At 36.2% G+C, this 19,183-nt stretch overlaps 1 protein-coding gene and 1 long non-coding RNA gene across 5 annotated transcripts in view; one reads left to right on the top strand and one right to left on the bottom strand.

The window, feature by feature from the left end:
• Nucleotides 1-4,168, bottom strand: part of LOC143917161 (uncharacterized) — a 198,709-nt gene extending 194,541 nt beyond the window's left edge. The window contains exon 1 of the long non-coding RNA XR_013261049.1: nucleotides 2,921-4,168. This is a non-coding gene — a long non-coding RNA (uncharacterized LOC143917161). The remainder of the gene's footprint in view (nucleotides 1-2,920) is intronic.
• Ptp36E (protein tyrosine phosphatase 36E) overlaps nucleotides 1-19,006 on the top strand; it is a 305,940-nt gene extending 286,934 nt beyond the window's left edge. For all 4 annotated transcript variants that reach the window (XM_077438565.1, XM_077438566.1, XM_077438564.1 and 1 more), the window contains 7 exons: nucleotides 7,144-7,393; nucleotides 11,178-11,254; nucleotides 12,508-12,639; nucleotides 13,548-13,676; nucleotides 13,765-13,952; nucleotides 14,023-14,158; nucleotides 16,477-19,006. In XM_077438565.1, the coding sequence (XP_077294691.1) occupies nucleotides 7,144-7,393; nucleotides 11,178-11,254; nucleotides 12,508-12,639; nucleotides 13,548-13,676; nucleotides 13,765-13,952; nucleotides 14,023-14,158; nucleotides 16,477-16,557 (993 nt within the window). In that variant the 3' untranslated portion in view covers nucleotides 16,558-19,006. The remainder of the gene's footprint in view (nucleotides 1-7,143; nucleotides 7,394-11,177; nucleotides 11,255-12,507; nucleotides 12,640-13,547; nucleotides 13,677-13,764; nucleotides 13,953-14,022; nucleotides 14,159-16,476) is intronic.
• The last annotated feature ends 177 nt before the right edge of the window (nucleotides 19,007-19,183 follow it).

The following is a 19,183-nucleotide window of genomic DNA, read 5'->3' as shown; positions in this document are numbered from 1 at the left end:
TACCATTTTTAATGTGCATTGTAAATGCTCCTCATTTCAACCGCAATAGCAGCCGTGACTGGGAAGCTTCCATCCATTCCGGACAACCTCTTTACTATCTATTTATCTTTGCTCCATGATACGCAAAAGTGGCTGGGTTACTTTTGGCGGTCTGTTATCTCACGACCCTATTTAAAATTAGCTGTAATCCTCCTCCCTGTTGGTGAAAACAAAATGGTGGAAACAATACTCTTGTGTTTTATGCTGTCTGATACACCAATTGGGGCATCTATGACAATGATTGTTTCTAAGAGTAAACGTCACTTAATACAATATATGTAAGTGTCAATATTATACTGACGTACTGTATAAGGTACAGAGTACTCAATGAAATATGTAACGCTGTATGCTTGGCATAACGAAGAGAGATAGTAAACGGAATACGTGGGTGAGAAGTGTACAGGAGCGAACAGTGGTTCGTACGGCATGCACGTACTCCACGCACGGTTTCCAGCTGAGAAGGTTGTTTCTTCAGGTCATTGTTGATTCGAACGATCTTATTATTTATTCGACATTTCTTCAAATATGGTTATCACAATTATCAATCACTGTCGCGCCTACTTCAATACAACGATAAAATATCACCAAAAACTATCCAGGGGTGAGTTTTGGAAAGATTGTGACGGCACAGATTAAGCATGCCAGCATTTTTTTGCATTAGAAAAACTTTCTAAAAAAAACACGTGCTACATACGATTCTATGTGCCTGCACCTTTACAAAGGTGGTTGATATGGTGAGGGTAAAAATATTAAAATAGGCGGATCACGTAGCTAAAAGAACGGACGATAGATGAACGAATGAAGTGCTCGAATGATACCTGACAGAATTTAAACAGGTGTAAGGAAGGCCATGTGGGAGATGGGTAGATGAAATCAAAAAAAAAGGGTGAGATAAAATCAATGACAATTGCCTAAAACAGAGATAAATGAAAGTGTGTTGAAGATGCTTTCATCCAACAGTAGATGGCGAATGTCTGTAAATTTATATGTATTTATTTACACCCATTTTTCTATTAGCACGGCAACATTGTACAGAAGTATTATTCAAGGTCAATTACAAACATCGATCATCAAACATTACAAATATTACAATCAATTTTTAAATATCAACAAATTATGAGATGCTTTAAACTCAAATTTTGCGAGAAAATAGGACAGGATTACCAATTTGTTGGAACCGTTCCAAATGAAATCAGATCAATTAACAAACTTTAAAAGGAAACGATCGACCTTGGAGTTACATATCCAAGCTCTGGCCAGCAACAAAGTCAGTGATAGAACCCATGACCGCACAATCGAAAGCATTTAACGTTAGCCACTGGTCTACATATTGTAGCATATGCTAAAAGGAGCCGCCTTTATAATTGGTTTTCGAGGACTATCTCCAGGCTAAATGCAAGTAGGCTAAACAATGACCACCGAATTGGCTTAGTAACGGCACCCGGTCTCTTCTCAGAGCTGACAGCGATAGCGTGGGACTGAGTGCCGTGGGAATGCATATCCGGGTATGTGCCTAAACAATAGGGAAGTAACCGGACTTCGAAGATGCAGGGAGCGACTTGTCCTTTATAAATGGGTACTTAGGCGATATCAAGGCATTCTGGACGGAGCACTGCCAGTGCTTGTATCTCCTGAATCACCAATAAATGCTGTGAAACGACTTTGGCCTTTTATTTGGATCCTCTACTGAGTAATATGATTTTAATGATAGCAGGAATGTAATTATAATAATGCACTGTGCAATATGTATGCATTATTTTGAATATACTGAATGTACTATTTTTTTTCATCTCATTATATTATATCATACGTATGTTTCTGATCAAATAACAATCACGTATTTGTTTGCCTATTGTGGGGTATGCTCTATGCGTAGCCTCAATATGTGACTCGTTTAAGACGTATTAAATAATGCCGGCCACATTTTGGTGTCGGATAAAGGAAAAAAACTGTTATTTTACAGCTAAGAATATTTTGTATGTTGAAAGGAGGGAGCGAATGACATCAACGATATATATTAAAAAGCTGTAGGCTTTCGTGCATCACACGTTCCACGTAAAAATAGACGTTTATTTATTTTAAGACGAGAATTTCCAGGGAGGGGTTGGAAATTGTAGATGTCTCTCTCTTTTCTTTCTTCGGGTCAACATACCTATGTGCCTGTCTGCGTGGGGAAAATATTAAAATAGTCGCTGAAATTGACGTTCGCATTGAATTTTCACAATGAATGATTCTCTGTTTGATGGATTATTTTTTTTTTAGTTTTTTTTTTCGCTTCTTGTGGAATTGAATGTAATATGATATATTGTGACTGAATAATAGATGTCAAAATTTATATAAATGTATTTCATATGTATATTTTTGAAGTAAGTACATTTGAGATATTGCGTTTGAATATACATATGTATGCCGAAAAATTTTATATTTGCTCTTTTCATTCGAGTTTTTTTTTCAGATTGATTGTAAAAATTCAGTGATTGTAGCGTGGACCTGTAGAGTTAAAAACGTAGCAGTATTAGTAAAAGTATTTTATTGTTCTTGATCCGTTGGCCTGCCAGCTATGAATGAAGCAAGGAATATTTATATACTCTAAATACAGAGAGGTCATTGGTTGATGGGTCGCGAGACCTTATTGGCTGTTGTATACAGCTTATTCATACGTTAAGGTATTTTTGGCGCGAACGTGAAATCAGGTGATCAGCGATAGTAAGCCAGTGTTCGATGAACACCAATCACCTAATCTTCTAACTCTACTTTTAATATTAAAAAAAAATTAAAATATGTCACATTTATGCATATTCTTCACAATGTGTATATTCGATGACACATTATCGATTGAATTTTTAGTATTAAGTTAAGTTTTCAACTTTGAAGTTAAAACCATTTTATAGTGTATGTGTGTATACAGTGGCGGACTGGGACTGAAATCAGTGCATGCCAGGAGTCAAAGGGGGCCCCCCAGGGTTAAAAAAATTTGTCCCCCCCCCCCCCCCCATATAACTAAATTTTCTTCTTTCCATCACGCTAAAAATCAAGGGAAAAAATTTTTTTTTTTCAAAAATGGGAATAAACAAATTTAGGTAAAAGAAAAATGGCAAAAGCAAAATAGATCCATAAATTACATTGTATATTTCGTTTTAACCCTTGTCCTAGGTAAATAGAATGCATCATAAAAGAATCAGGGACGTCATTTCAGCTTTTTCTTGGGCTGGCAAAGATTGGTCAAATTTAATTTTTTTTCAAAAAATCTTTTTATATCGGAATAAAAATGGAAAATATTCTTTGAATACACCTTATTGAGTTATAAAATATGGAAAAAATAAGCTTATATTTGAAAAAATATTATGTAAAAAGCGAAAAAAGCGCCGCAGGCGAAAATTTTTTTCCAAAAATCTTCACATGGTCAACAAAAATCGACCATCAAACTGAGTCATTAAAAAACTATCAATTAACTTAATTTCTACCGACTGTCTTTTCACTTTATCTATGTTCATATGTACGTAATAACTAGAGGTAGGATAGTCACAGTGCTATCCATTGTTCGTCAAACCTTTAACAATGCATTTACAACCTTTGAACAATACACGGCCCCCTCAGGCTCCGGTGACTAGTAATAACAATAGATAAAGTTTTGTGATCATGCGAAAATTCGAACTCAGAATCGATCACTGATCACGTTTACATAATATAGAAAAATGTGTGTGGCTCTGTCTGAGTGTGTGTAAAATTTCGTGAACACCCGTTAACCGAAAGTGACAGTTTACTCCTGTTAGCAGTTTACCGGATTTTTCTTCCACTATTTTAATCGACCCTTTAAATATGTCTGTTCTTCACGATTTTATGTATAATTCCTTGTATCAAGTGATGAAAATATAATAAAAAAAATCATTAAATTTAATTAACCAAAAGTGGGATTTTTTCCTCTTAAAAAAGTAAAAAAAATTTTTACCACACCCCTGAACGTATCAAGCTGAAAATTTATATTTTTATTCTTTATGTACTAAATTTGATGAGGTTTTGGTCAGAAAGCAATTTTATTAAATAACTAAAACTTGTTTTGGACCGAATTCGTTACACAAGAAGTTTAAATCCATCTCATTCGTTGTTTTGTGAGATAATGGACGTCTGCAAATAAAATAAAAATAAAAGAAATAAAATCATTTGTGATCGAACCGATTCAGTAAAATATTAATTTAAAACATTTCTTGAAAACAAAAAATATACGAACTTTCGGAAAAATAAACGTTACACATCTGTTTTTGAGACAAAATAAAGTAAAGGGGACCTTTCTAACGATTCGCTTCATAGGATGGACAAATTTTACCCAAAGCATACCACTTAAAAACCAAAATATGCTTTGAAATAATATTTTTTTTTTCAAAGCACATTGCAGCGATTATTTTATTAGTTACCCAAAAGTAACATACACAAGAAATAAACGTAGTATTCATAGATCCATAGTATCCCATTAATCATTAAATTCATAATATTTTCTAAATTCACAATATTCCTTAATTTAGGGGGGCGAGTACCCCCTATGCCCCCCCCCCCCAATTACGTCCCTGAAAACGATGCATAATATTTTCAATTAAATGTTAATCGAAAATCGGGATTTTGGGGAAGGGGCCCCTATCCTATATTTCTATATACATGGATGTGTCTAGATTAGGAATAGATTTTATATTCGGAAACTGTTTACAATTGTGTATTTAAATCTTACTATATCGTCGAAGTATAATCAAATGTTATTTCGAAAGTATGAAGTAAATTTAAATAGCTGGTTGATGATGAATCGTCCTAACAAAATTGGTTTAAGCAATTCAGTTTATATTATTCACGGAAATTTGTTTATTACCATTTTTATTTCAGTAGGTAGTTGTTACATAGGTATTGGTATATACATAATATTGACGTTGGAAATGGGCCCGGCAAAAGGGCCCACGCCAATGTTGAAACTTACATTTCGAGCCTAATAAAAAAAGTTAACCAATCCTTGGGCTGTTAAAGCAGGTATTAGTTGTTTTTGTATATCGTAAGAAATTTGTTTTGTTGAAATACACAAACTTTAGGTCCCAAAGTGCAATATCCTATAAATTTTTACACACGTGAAATAGATAAAAAGTTATTTAATTTTACTGAGGGCCCATATTTTCTAACAGAACGTGGGGCCCACATGCCATCGGGCATGTTCGCTTGTATGGCCAGTCCGCCACTGTGTGTATATACAATTTAATGATTCTAAATGTAGAACTATAGATTTGCATATTGGACAAATAAATAAATAATCGTTCATTCTATATGGTGGATTATAAACAGCATTGTCAATTATCTGTTGCCACATATGTATGTATATATGTATTTAAGTACGTACATTGTACATGAATTATTGAAAGTGGCATAATCCCACTATAATTACGGTAACCTGTGAATTACGTCCTTTATTTAAGAGGACCTTTATTTAAGATGTTCTGTCCTTTATATTTATTTATTTTCTGAAATTTCCCTTTTGTCCTATATTTTTTTTCGTAAATTCGACTATCGCTGTCTCACTAGGAACAGGACGATCCTATCTGCGAACCTTAAATAGTCGGTTCTGTTTTCTGCTATAGCAATGTTAAAGAGATCAAAGATTGACAAATGAAAAGATCGATGAATGACGACCAAAGTGACGAGCCCTGCCAACATGGGTTCATTGTAAAAATCGCCGAATTTTTCAATGTCTCCCTGTATCTAATGCTCCCATTGAACGAATATTATCATTAGTGAATTAAGAATATGTAGACCAATGAGAAAATCCAATTAAAAATAGACACATTATATAGGAGTATGCATTTATACCAAACGCAACTTTAAAATGAGCTGTATATAATTTTTTTGATTATTTAAATCACGAACCACGAAAAAAATTCATTATTGTGAAAAATATGAAATTTAATTTCAAGGATGTATATATGATTGTTTAAAACTCTAACTTTGTATGCTAACATTTTATAATAAATGTTATAAGCTTATAAAGCATTTTTTGAAGTTACGAAACGATTTTTATATGTCCTTTATTTTCTCCAAAAAAATATGGTCACCGTAACTATAATTGAAAGTGGCATAAGTTCACTTTCCTTATTTCGAGAAATATCTCGCAAAACGTTAAATATATATTTTTGCGTTTAACAATATTTAAAAATACTGATGGTCTGTAATACGTTTATTCTGCTTCTCCGAGATTCTTTACATATCAAATTAAAATAAATTATCAAATCAAATTAAAAATAAACCAAAAGGTTTCTGAAAAAAACATAAAAAACCCTAGTAAAAGTAAAAGTACTACTTCCGGTTCAGGTTAAAATATTTAAAAAACATAAGGGTTAAAAATTTCAGTCCGATTCAGTTAGCGGTTTTGGAGATAATTAAATTCAAAAACTTAAAAAAAAATCTCGAGTTCGAATTTTCGCATGATCACAAAACTTCATCTATTGTTACTACGTACATAGATAAAGTAAAAATGGGACACCTATAAGAGGAGGTATCATTTCCGGTCAACTTAAAAATTCGAAAAAAAATTACGTCATATCGATAAGAATTTCAGTGACCGATACTAAGTTTCAGTTCGATAGGACTAACGGTGTTCAAAAAATCCCCAAAATACACAAGCACACACACACACATACACACACACATTTTTTTCTAGATCATGAAAACGTGATCAGTAGTCACCGGACCCAGAAGGGGCCGAATATTGTTCAATGGTTGTAAATGCATTGTTAAAGGTTTGCCGAACCTTTTTTACAAAGGATTTACAGCAATGGAACAATGGATAGCACTGTGACTATCCTACCTCTAGTGATCAGTGATCGATTCCGAGTTCGAATCAGTCAAAATCTCGAGTTCGAATTTTTTCATGATCACAAAACTTTAACTATAGATAGTTACTGCGTACATAGATAAAGTAAAAATGAAAATTGAACTTCCGCCACTTTATGAATATTAAATATAACGGTTTCATATATTGATGTCAGTAGAGATTTAAACCAAATGTGTTAAGTGTAGGTACACACATGGGCGTAATTAATTTAATATCAGATTCAAAAGCTTAAATTTTTGTTTCAGGATCAGTACAAGTTCGTGTACGACACACTGGAGGAGCACATAGTTTGCGGCGTGTCCTGGTTTCCCGTCAAGGAACTTTCGCAATGCCTCAAGCAAAAGTCGCAACGAGACCCGACGACGCGTTTAAACTCCTATCAAAGGGAATACGCCCAGATTTGTCGACAAACTCCACGATTCACCATAGGAGATTGTGCCGGAGGACACAGAGGCGACAATCGCGAAAAAAACAGGGACGTGCTCGTAGTACCTCGTAAGTACCGTGAACGAAACGAGTGCCTGCTCGTTTGTACTTCACAACGATGCTGACGATCGGAATAGTTGAAGACGGCTATGAAATGTGTAAAAATAAAGTACTTTTATGACTCTTCTACTAGAGGGTTTTACCCATGGGTTCTTTTTTTTGTTCTCTACATGCTATTCTTCATACTTCAAAATACCACGCGTAGTTCATCAATTGATTTTTGCACCGTCAACCTACATACATATGTATATTATATTTTGTTAATTCATACATTCAATATTCATTTAATATATTCGAAAAAAACCATACTAAATTTATGACTGAAAAATTTCGCGTTATATAAGGTCAATTTGCTGAAAAGTGTTTGCCAAAATAAAGATAAATAATGGGTATATTTTATTATGGTTAGACGGATTCGAAGGGTATGTACGGAAAGAAAGTATGTGAGGAAGGGAAGTATTTATTTTATTTTATTTTATTTTATTAATTGAAAAATCAACAGACAGGATGTACATAGATATGTATAAAAAACAAATAAAAAATAAATAATATATGTAACATCCGAGTCCAATAATAGATTTTTACAAAAATGAAAAAGATAAATATAAGGAAAACAAATTAAAAAGTAAAGAATAAAGGCATGACAAAATATGTAGAACATTGCATAATTAAACTATAGTATTAAAATATTTGGAAAAGGTTATAAAATAGAATATAAGAAGAAATTGAAATTTACAAATATAAAACAAATGAAAAAGGTAAATACAAAATAAACAAATGAAAAGGAAAATAATGAAAGCTATAATATGATTAAATAGCACATTACATAACTAAACTAAAGTATAAAAATATTGGAAATATTGGAAAAATAGAATAGGAGAAGAAATGAATCAATCGGTCAAGATTCTCTTGATGTTACACCTGAATTGATGTAGGGAAATACCAAATAGATCAACCTCATTCATATGTACATATATACATACATACAAAGATTTATGTATATTATACATACAAAGATATAAATATTTATTTATTATTATTTATTTTTATTATTTTTATTTTATTTCATACCAGGAAGGCATTACAGGTAAACCCCAATGCGCCTTCCTGGCCAAATTACAAACAATACAGCATTTTTTTATTTATTATATAAGTCGCTAAATTACGAGACACTGACTTAAACTCGACAATTAACGAGACATCTATGAATTGTACATACATTTTTATTGTAATATTTACATTAATCATACTCAAATAGTGGTGACATAGTGGGTAGGAAGGATTTTTAGCCAATTTTTAATCGGGAATCGTTTCAACAATGAAATCAGAGAAAATTGGCAAACTCTGATAGGAAACGATCAACCAGGAGTCACAAATCCTGGTCTGACCAGCAGCATTACAGATATACTCAGAAAAATTCTTTTCAATCGAGGTCAGCTCAAGGGATCGAACTCGGCGCCTCTCAGTGTTAAGCAGAAGCTTAACGACCGAGCCACGCTGCTGGCTTATGTACATATATACGTACATACAAAGAGAAAGAGGAGTATGTGCGAAGGGGGAGTATGTTCTAAAAGAGAGTACGATCCGAGGGGTAGTATGTGCTAAATAATATTGGATGTGAAATAAATTAAATAATTTTTCGATTTTTTTTGCTTTATGTTTTGTCTTATTAGTAAATTAATGTTACTGGCTAGACTTTGGATTTATGTTTTTTTTTTTATTTATATTTTCACATGATGCCATTATGGGTTGCCCATGAGCGGCACCTGGTATTTAACCTGTACATTTAACTTTACAAGTTAAATAAATTTATAGATAATATCATATTCAAATAGTGGTGACAAATAGTAGAATGGTTTTGCCAATTTGTTGAGGAACCGTTTCAACAATCAAATGCACCTTCCTGGCTAGATACATTGTACATTTTTTACAAGTATTATATAAGTAAAATACACATCAATTAACATCTACAGAGACATTTATGGTCAAATTTGTAAATTTACAGCATTTTATACAATTCAGCGGAATACGAGATTTGTGAGAAAATATGGATAAGGTTGCCAATTTGTTGGAACCGTTTCAATGAAAATCAGATAAATTGGCAAACCCTGATAGAAAACGAATGACCTGGAGTCACAAATCCACGGTCTGGCCAGCAGAAACCAGTGAGATTTAAACCCGTGACCGGTTTATTCAAAGCATTATATGCTAACCACTAGTCTATTTGGTTAAATCTATATATATAAAATTGAATGTCTGTATGTGTGTGTCGAATAGGCTCCTAAACCACTGAACCGATTACGATGGAACTTTCAGGATTTGTTGCATGCATGTCTGGAAAGATTACTGTGAAAAAAAAACCTCTTAATAATAATATTCGTAATTACGATTTTACTGACGCGAAAGTAAAGCTTCAACGCATCACGTCGCGAGTGTGACAATAATCGCCTACCTCGCACTCGAATGTACTGACCATTCAGGGCTATTCCGCAAACACAGCGGATGGCTCACGTCAACAAATATTTCTATACCTATATTGTATAAAATTCAATGTCTGTGGAACGGAAACGAGAACGGGAACGGGAATTGCACGCGTTCAGCTAGTTAAATTGTTGCGTAGGGGTGGGTGGAGGATCCAAGTAAAAGGCCAACAGTCATTTCACAGCATTTATTGGTGATTAAGGAGATACACGCACTTGCAGTGCTCAGTCCAGAATGACCTGATATCGCCTACGTACCGCCTTATAAAGGGTAGATCTCTCAGGACGTCTAATCTGTTTACCTATTGTATAGTCACGTATTCGGATATGTATTCCCACGACATTAGGTCTGCCCGTACCGATTCTGAGAAAAGACTAATAACGGTCATTGTTTAGCCTAAATGCACTTAGAGTCCAGATATAATCCTGGAAGTAAGTGCAAGCACTTAGTTAATCCGTTAACAGATATCCGTTGGTCCTAAGTGCAAGCACTTAACCCTTGAATGGTCACATAGTCTCTGGGATTCTATTCGCTTAATCCGCGGCGTACGTAACAATATTATAAAACGTCATTCACATTTATTTCCATATGTGTCGAATGGTTTGGTTATGGATACAAAATTTATTGGAAAAATTGCTACCCTTTTATATGTTATGAACTTCATCACTTGTGCTGAATTTCATAACTGCGTAGCCGCAAAATTGGCTCGCAAGCAACGATATTGTAATTTCGGCCCTTTGGGCAAAAACAAGCAAAGAAAAGGTCGCAATCGAGGTGGAAAAAATAAACAAGTCGATACAGCAAGCCTTGGCGTAAAATTTTCCTATAAAATTAACATCAATTAACAAGCATCGCGCTTTGAATGCTACGCGTCTCTTTTGATAATAACGCGATACCTTTTTCGCTGTTATTATTATTATAATAATCGGTTGCGTAAACGACGTTTCGATGATGAAATTTTATATGCAAATTAACGAGACGCGCTCTTGAATCGCAGACGAAAATTCAAGTCGAGCACGCAGAGTTGCGCCTTTGAGATGAAATTTCAATTTATAAAGCCTCGCTTTTTCGCAACGCCTCTGAAGATGAAGTCGCAGACTCGAAATTCCGAGGAATTAAACGCGAAAGAGCGTTTCACGCACGATAGCCGTGTAAATTACGATTGTTAGCTATGTATGTATATGTAAGTACCCAACAAAAAAATGGCTCGTATTTGTTCGTTATGTATTATATAATATGTATGTAGAACGAAGCAAAATAGCACTTGAAAGGTCTTGCTTGTTTACTGAAAAATACTTAATTTGAATTTCAGCGGATAACTTCAGACCGTACTTGACGTCATTCCAAGGCAACAGCTTCACGGATTACATCAATGCCGTGTTCGTCGATGTAAGATCATTTTATTTAATTTTTTTTATTTAAATAAAATAGCTTTTATATTGCTCTTCAAAACCCCCAAGCAAGAATTTGAATTATAATTTGTCCGGTTGGTTGAGTTTGTATGAAAAGTATGTTAAATTAATGTTCAGAGCTCTGTCAAATACACTGGAATTGAAAAGTTAGTCTTTGACCGTACTTACTAGTCTTTAAACACTCGAATTTTAAATTAATTTATGCCTTCGGTGGTGTTCCTGTTCACTACTAAATGATAGCAATGTATTAGTTAGGTGCCATATAGTGATAATGCATTATTTAAATCTAAATGGTTAACAATGTCGTACAAAAAAAATTACCGGAGCGGATACTTTTACCAAGTTTGACCCATTAAGTTTGAATATGACAATGATTTTTATTGGCTTTCTCTCGCTTAAGAGGTATGAGCCTTTAAAAAAAATGAGCAATTTTTATAGATTTTTGACTTTTGCATTATTTCATTTCAAATCTAGTATTGCTGTGGCAAAAGCGAGTATTGTAATCAATCGTCAGATGTTTTTTGTGGTTTTTTATTGCTTAAAAATGCGTAAGTTAATTATCTAACGATTTTTTATATATATATTTTTTATAAGACTGCAATAGCCAAAAATCTGTAAAAATTTTACATATTTTTTTAAACGCTCATATCTCGTAAACGAGAATGAGCTAACAAAAAATATTGTCATATTCAAAATTGATTAGTCTCCGCTCTTGTAAGTAAAAAAGCATGATTATATTTCAGGTGTTTGACTATTATAAAGCTCAATTTATTCATTTATAATATTGCGCAATGTTTATTATGAAATTAAAATGAATATCAAGTTCATTATTATAATTTCAAAAAATTTGCTTTTTGGTTATAAAATATTTGGTTATAATATCTGTAATTTAATTTTCCAGATCACTTCAAAAGTTAACAGTGTATTTTCTTTCTAATTTCTTTCTACGCACGATCTTATTATAAATATAAGCAGAGTCACACAAACTAGAGTCACAAAAAGATAAAGAACTCTTATTATAAATATAAGCTTCTTCAGTCACCATAGAAAGATATAATATTATATATGCAAATTCTGTTCAATCAACAGCAATATGTTATCTAAAATAAATCATGGACATTACAAAGCTGTAATTCCAATTAAACTTAGCCTCACCTATATTATTAATATTATATATACATAGGTATAATTGTTTCTATGTAATTCAATTCAAACTTTAAATGATTTTAGGGCTATACAAAACCTAGAGAATACATAGTTACAGAGTGGCCTTTGAAAAGCACGTGTGGTGAATTCTGGTCTTTGGTTTATGACTATGAATGTGCAGCTGTTGTCGTTCTTTGCGTACCACCTAACAATTCAGTAAGTATACGATTAAAAATATATGTATATAAAACTCATTTCAGTTAACTTGGCAGAAAGAAGAAATATGGGTGACCAATAGGAGTCATCGTGTACGAAATTTAAAAGTTCGCCTATATTCATAAACAAATTACATATAATGGAGTGCATTTGGACGAATGAATGTTGTTTTTAAATCAAAAATGCCACCCTGCCTGAAGAAAATATTTTTGATCAATGCGTTCTGCCAGTGATGATGTATGGATGAAAAACTTCGACACTGAACGCCAAGATGCTACACAAAGTCCAATGCACTCAATGAAGTATGGCACGTTGTATGCTTGGTATAACGAGGAAAGTCAGGAAGTGGAACACGTTGGTGAGAAGTATGACAAGGGTAGTGGACATAGTGGATAGAGTAAAGAGATTAAAATGGCAATGGGCGAGCCACGTGGCTAGAAGAATAGACAAAAGGTGGACAGAAGAAGTGATTAAATGGTACCCGAGAGAATGCAAAACGCTAAAAGGAAGACCACATGGAGGATAGGTAGATGAAATTAAGAAATGTATGGGGTGAGATGGATGAGAGTTGCGCAAAACAGAGACGAGTGGAAGCGTGTTGGAGAGGCCTTCACCCTGCAGCGGATGGTGAATGGCTGTAGATGATGATGATGGTGATGAAACAAAACTCGTCTACCAATAGGAATCTCGTTTTAGTATAAAGTTAACTGATATGAGTTAGACGTCGTTCTATTTATAAAGACCCACCCCCACTACATGGAGAAGATGCGCACGCTAGAATCTAGTACTGACTGCTAGTGCTACGCATCTTTTACCAGCAGGGGAGTAGGCCTTTGTATAATTTGTAAATAAAATGCTCGGTATGTATGCTAAGAACTATTACGAATATATGCTTTTAATTTTTTCAGCAACAATTTCCGGCATTTTGGCCCGACACTAGACATTCGAAAAAGTACGGTCCCGTATTCACCATAGATCACGTTTCGCACAACCACTATACGAACATTAAAACTTGGGTGTTCAGAATCAACAAGAAGGTATTGTATGCCTGTCGATGCATTTCAAACTCGCATACCCAAGCCTTTTGACTTTGGATCCCATAACTTAAAACACTTGTCGTTCTAGATCGTGTCCTTGACCGAGTTGATGGCCGGCGTGAAAGCTCCACCGAAAACGGTCCAACTCTTTCAGCTGACCTGCTGGCCCATGGGTCACAAAGTGCCTACTTCCACAAATTCTCTAGTGGAGCTCATGAACATGGTGGAACGATGGCGCCAGAGGACCGACTATGGACCAGTCTGCGTAGTGTCGCCGTATGTCGATTTCAAAATGTCTAGCATGGGTATTTGGAAATTTTGTGGTAACCATATTGTATTGTTTCAGTGATGGTAGGAGTCGAGCTGGCGTATATTGTGCAGCCAACGCTTGTATAGAACAAGTGATCCAGCACGGTGAAGTGGATATCTTCCAAGCAGTCAAAACTGTCAGACGGCACAGACCTCAACTCATTGAAAATATGGTAATTGTAACTCCAAGCTGAAGAGCACTCACCGTGTGATAAGTCACTTGGTAGTTTGCTTGCTGCAATCATTATTGTAGCAGGCAATGCTACAAGCGATTTACGAGCAACTTAGTTCTGTCTTTCAACAACAATCTTTTAACTTACAATAAATTATTTTTTCGCACTTAATTTTGGGACCATATTAACATAGATCGATTCTTCGTCATTTGACATTATATTTACATATGTATTATATGTTTACAAAACGTATTTTGTCTTACTACGAATAAGATTTTTTGGTTGGATCATCTGATTGTGAATTATATTGTGCTGTGAACAAAAACTTTATCAGTTGCTCCTTGTTCAAAAGGATTTGCGGGAAACTAATCTCCCGGTCAATTACAATCTACTGCGCAAAAAATTGACGAATTTCTGGCAATAAATTGCCCAATGAGTGATATGCTTAGTAATAACTTGGTAACTTTATAGAAACTCGTATACCCTATCTGGAAGACTGTGTAATTTAGAAAGAACTATGGGTTGGAATTAACTAGAATACATCCCCAGTTTTAAAAATATGCTTGACTCTAACTTAGGACTGCCATACGTCCCGGTAAGTCGGGACATCTCCCGATTTATACATACTTAGATAGATCCCTGTCCTTGGGTAAGTTGTCCTGCTATTCTATCTAGCGGTCAGTTGGTAATAAGTAAATGATGTCTAGTTAAGAATTCTTTTTCAAAAGACCACTCTATTGGTGTTCAAAGCAAGAAAGCAAAAAAAGCATGATTTTTCTAAGAAATTAACAATAGTGAACCATTGTTTGTGGCAAAAGCATGCTGCCCTTAGCTTGTGGCTGGTCATAATAAGCTAGTCAGATAAAAGCAACTAAATAAAAAAAGTAAATGTGATAATTTAAGTTGTAAGGGCGGCAAGGGACCAAATACAAGTGCAAATGCGAGTCTCCGGAGCTAACCTGCAACTATTAAATCCTATACATATCTCCTTGCGAAGGAAGCGGGCTTCAAAATCTGGGGGCGCCAAACTCTCATTTATCTTATCTCATACATTTTTACATAAATTTTGTCCACCTATCTTCCTTACAGCCTTCCTTTCACCCCTTTACACTTCCTCAATTACCACTCCAGCACTCCCTTTTCTCATGATACCAAAATGAAAACACTAAAAGTGATACCATCGTTTGGGCTAAATAGTTCGTGAGCTAAAATATTGAAATAAAACTGCAAGTTTTCTAGGCATCCCGACAATTATGGCGGCCCTACTCTAGCTGCAACTCTTTTTTTTTTTTTTTTTGTGCCATCTTATCGATTCCCGATAAATCATCACCAGCGATATCGTTGCTCTTCAGATCATGTACGGGCACTACGGAATCATCACTCCGTCCCCAAAATTGTGAATTGGGCTTCTGAATCTCTCACATTCAGAACACCAATTCGTGAGGCTTTTTTCGCTTTAAACGCCTCTGCTGGTGAGTTGTGTCCAATAGCTGCAACGCTTCTATGTTAGGGTGACGGTGCAGTCTCAACTCGTGCCTCCCGGCGCATTCTCGGATGACTTCTTTTACTTTTTTGATTTTAAGGTCCTTGTGGATATCTTTATTTGTGACGAAGCGATATGCATCGGTGATAATCCTCAAAAACTGGTTTTGACATCTTTGCATTTTTTCGATATTGGATGGCTTACTGCATCCCCACAGTTGTATGCCATATGTCCATATTGGCTTCACCATTGCCTGGTATATCAGTTTTTTGCATTGTAGGTCTAATTTGGAGTGTCTTCCTATTAGCCAATGCATTTATCTTTGTTTCATTCGAATCTGTTCTATTTTTTTTTTTAATGTGATGCCTCCACGTAAGCTTTGAGTCAAGATGCAGTCCTAAATATTTGGCTGACAAAGCTTGTGGAACTTGGATTCCGTTTATGAAAGTCTGAGTGCTGACACTATTTCGTCGCAGTGCAAATATGACCGGCATTGATTTTAGCTCGTTGAGTATTAAAATTTAATAAATGATGACTCTAACGGTCCCCGAGAATGGTGCACTAAATTGTGCAATTTTGAGAAGTTCTAATTTTCAAAGACGCTCAAAAATAACTTACGCAATAGAATTCCACATAAAAAGGGTGGTACCCTCGGACAACATACAAATACCCCTTGACGCTTTTTTGTGGAATTCTATCGCGTTAGTTCTCCTTGAGCATCTTTGAAAGTTTGGATGTCTCGAGAGTGCAACTACCTCGAGTGCATTTTTCCGGTCACCGGCTCTAACTGTATATATTTAGGTACTCTGAACTAATTGATTTTCAAACGTTTCAGACTGAATATAAGTACTGCTACGACTTGGTTCTGCACTACGTGTTGCACTATCTGAATAAAGACATGAAGGAGAAGAAGTGAGAGTGCGATCTCAAGGACGAGCTTTGGTTTATCCAGTTCGGGCGCGGCGTGGCCATCCCGCTGACTCCGGACGAGGGTGCAACGGGGAGGCGGAAGCACATGAGACAAGGACTATCGCTGGAGACAAGAACTCCAGCTAGACAAAGACCACCTTCGCTTCCTCACAGCGCCACAGTCGACTGCCCCCCGCACTTCCGGCCGCTGCAGCATCACCAGCAGCATCAGCATCAGCAACACCACAGGCAGCATCGGCCGCCACTCCGCAAGTCCATCCGCATCGACCAGTCCGTCGAGATGCCCCCGGAGGATGCGCCCCCCGACCTCGAGTCCCCGTGGGGCTCCACCCCATCCCTCGCCGACGGCCGACGCCCCGCCAGCTTCGACTCCGCATGCCCGCGCAACTCTAACACCGCTCACGATAAATCCAGCTTGTCCGCCACTAACGTGATAGTGCTTGAAACTACTAACAAGACTAACCCTAGTGATAAGATAACTTACGACAAACACAGCTCTTTCAGGTCGACGCGTATGAGAGGCACGTCTTCAGACAGGATCATCGCCAAAAAGAGACACGACCAAAAGAGCGTCAGCTCCCTCGGTGATCGCACCACCGATTCCGCAGGCACAACTACTAGCCTATTCGAAAAACATCTAGGTAAATTCTACAAACTAAGCAAATTCGAAAAGCAGAAAAGATCTAGCGCCAACACTCTCTGCGACGATTCGCCTACCGAGGCATTCTATAACAAAACAGGCTCCGCTAGATTGAGCTCCCAAGAGCTATTCGAAAAATTCTGCTCTGAGGACTTTGTCTCGCTGTACGGACACGAGAACGATAACGGAAACTATTCCTCGTATTATACAAACGACGACTATGGCCATAGCAAGTCTTTAGAATCGGCACACATGGTTCTACAGAGCCACTACTACACTAGCGTTGAAGTCCAAGATCAAAACGTATCTTTGAGTCATGCCAGCCTAGGTGCTATCAAAAAAACTAGAAAGCTTGACGGAATTCATGCCGGTAAAAGATTCGACTATTCAACTGAATCAAATTTCAGGATGACTGAAAAGCGTACCCATTTCAGCTTCGATGTTCCGTTTTCACTCCCACCCAACATCACCAACATCATTGATGGATCAGATGAATCTTTAGACGATAAAGACCATTCTCGCTCAGCTCCGTTGCTTAGTCCCGACAAAGAAGGTTTACAATTTAACTTTGACGTAGCTGAACTGTCTAAAACTGAAGATTTGGACGAGTCGCCTTCAGACGCTACCGAAACAAGAAATCTTACTTTGTACGAGGAACCACACTCCGACAGGACTAGTCTTTCAGACGCGTACGAACCTTGTTTCTCATCCGGATTTAGATCTGCCAGATCGTCTATAAAACGCGATCTGATATATAAAAACCAACCAGTGTTCGATTTGACCAATTTAGACTTCAGACCCATAGACGACGAAAGTCCGAATACTAGTAAATTCGTTTCAATATCGAGTCCTGATGAGTATCGTTCGAATTTCGACTCGAAAAGCTATTATTCCGACTCGGTATTTGCATCTCCAGAAAAAATGTCTTCGTCCAAGGACGAATCGACTAAAATAACAGCCAAAAAGAAAGTAATGTCTGAGGAATTGTTGCAAGCGTCTGAGCGAAGCGATTCTACCACGCTCGAAGAAGAACCCACGAGTATCATGGACAAGATACCTGAAATATTGGTAGAAAGGTACGATCACTTGAGTGTGGACTACAGCAACACGGAATCCAGATACGATCCGACTGAAAGAACTCTCTCTCCACTCATTGAACAAGCAGTGGAGTCCAAGTCGGATTCGATCAACCTTTCAGAGTCTTCTTTGAGCGTTCCAGAGATGACCAAATTGATAGCAAGCCGCCCCTCGATGCACAAATTGGAGCCATTCTATCCGAGGAATCTGTCGAACGATAATGAAACTTCGAAAGTGGAGGGCGAAAACGAACCGGAAGTGGATAAGTATGAAAAAGTGACCGAACAGTACGATAAAGTATTGGATTTGCCCAGGACTTCGGGGAAACGCGAAAGGTCAATGTTCTTCAAGATGAAAAAAGTGAGAGACACGAGCACGGCCAATATTCACCGAAGGACTAGATGTTTCCCCCTTTGATATTTATAATGATAATTCTTATTATAGTCGTATAAGACGTCGTTTGGTAATGAGGGTCAATTTCTTATTGTGTATAATCTATGTAAGTACTCGAATCCCACTTTATTATATGTATGTGTATAAACAAGCTGTGAACTACATAAAGTCCAGCTCTCGGCTTTTACGGTCTTTTGTACGCTTAGTTTTGGTATTATTAATGAGGTTTACGAATGCCTCAAAACTGCATATGTATAACCACTGCTGTAACCCAACGAATCCGTTCAGAACACAGAACAATCGTTTAAATCCATAGATGCTGTTGAAAATTAAAAAAAAAATCCTCTCATATTTGATCCATAAAGAAACAGTTCGATGTTGAGAATAGTGTAGTAAGTTTAAAATATGTATGACTCGTTTTCAAAGTGTACTTTGTATATGATGTTCAGTATTTTGAGCCTTTTGTCGACGTGTCTCCGTATGTGTCAAACCTAATAGTTTT

The sequence above is a fragment of the Arctopsyche grandis genome, chromosome 9, assembly GCF_051622035.1.
Source record: "Arctopsyche grandis isolate Sample6627 chromosome 9, ASM5162203v2, whole genome shotgun sequence".
Taxonomy (NCBI): Eukaryota; Metazoa; Arthropoda; class Insecta; order Trichoptera; family Hydropsychidae; genus Arctopsyche; species Arctopsyche grandis.
Note: the sequence above shows the minus strand (reverse complement) of the source record. Positions and strands in the feature narration are given on the sequence as shown.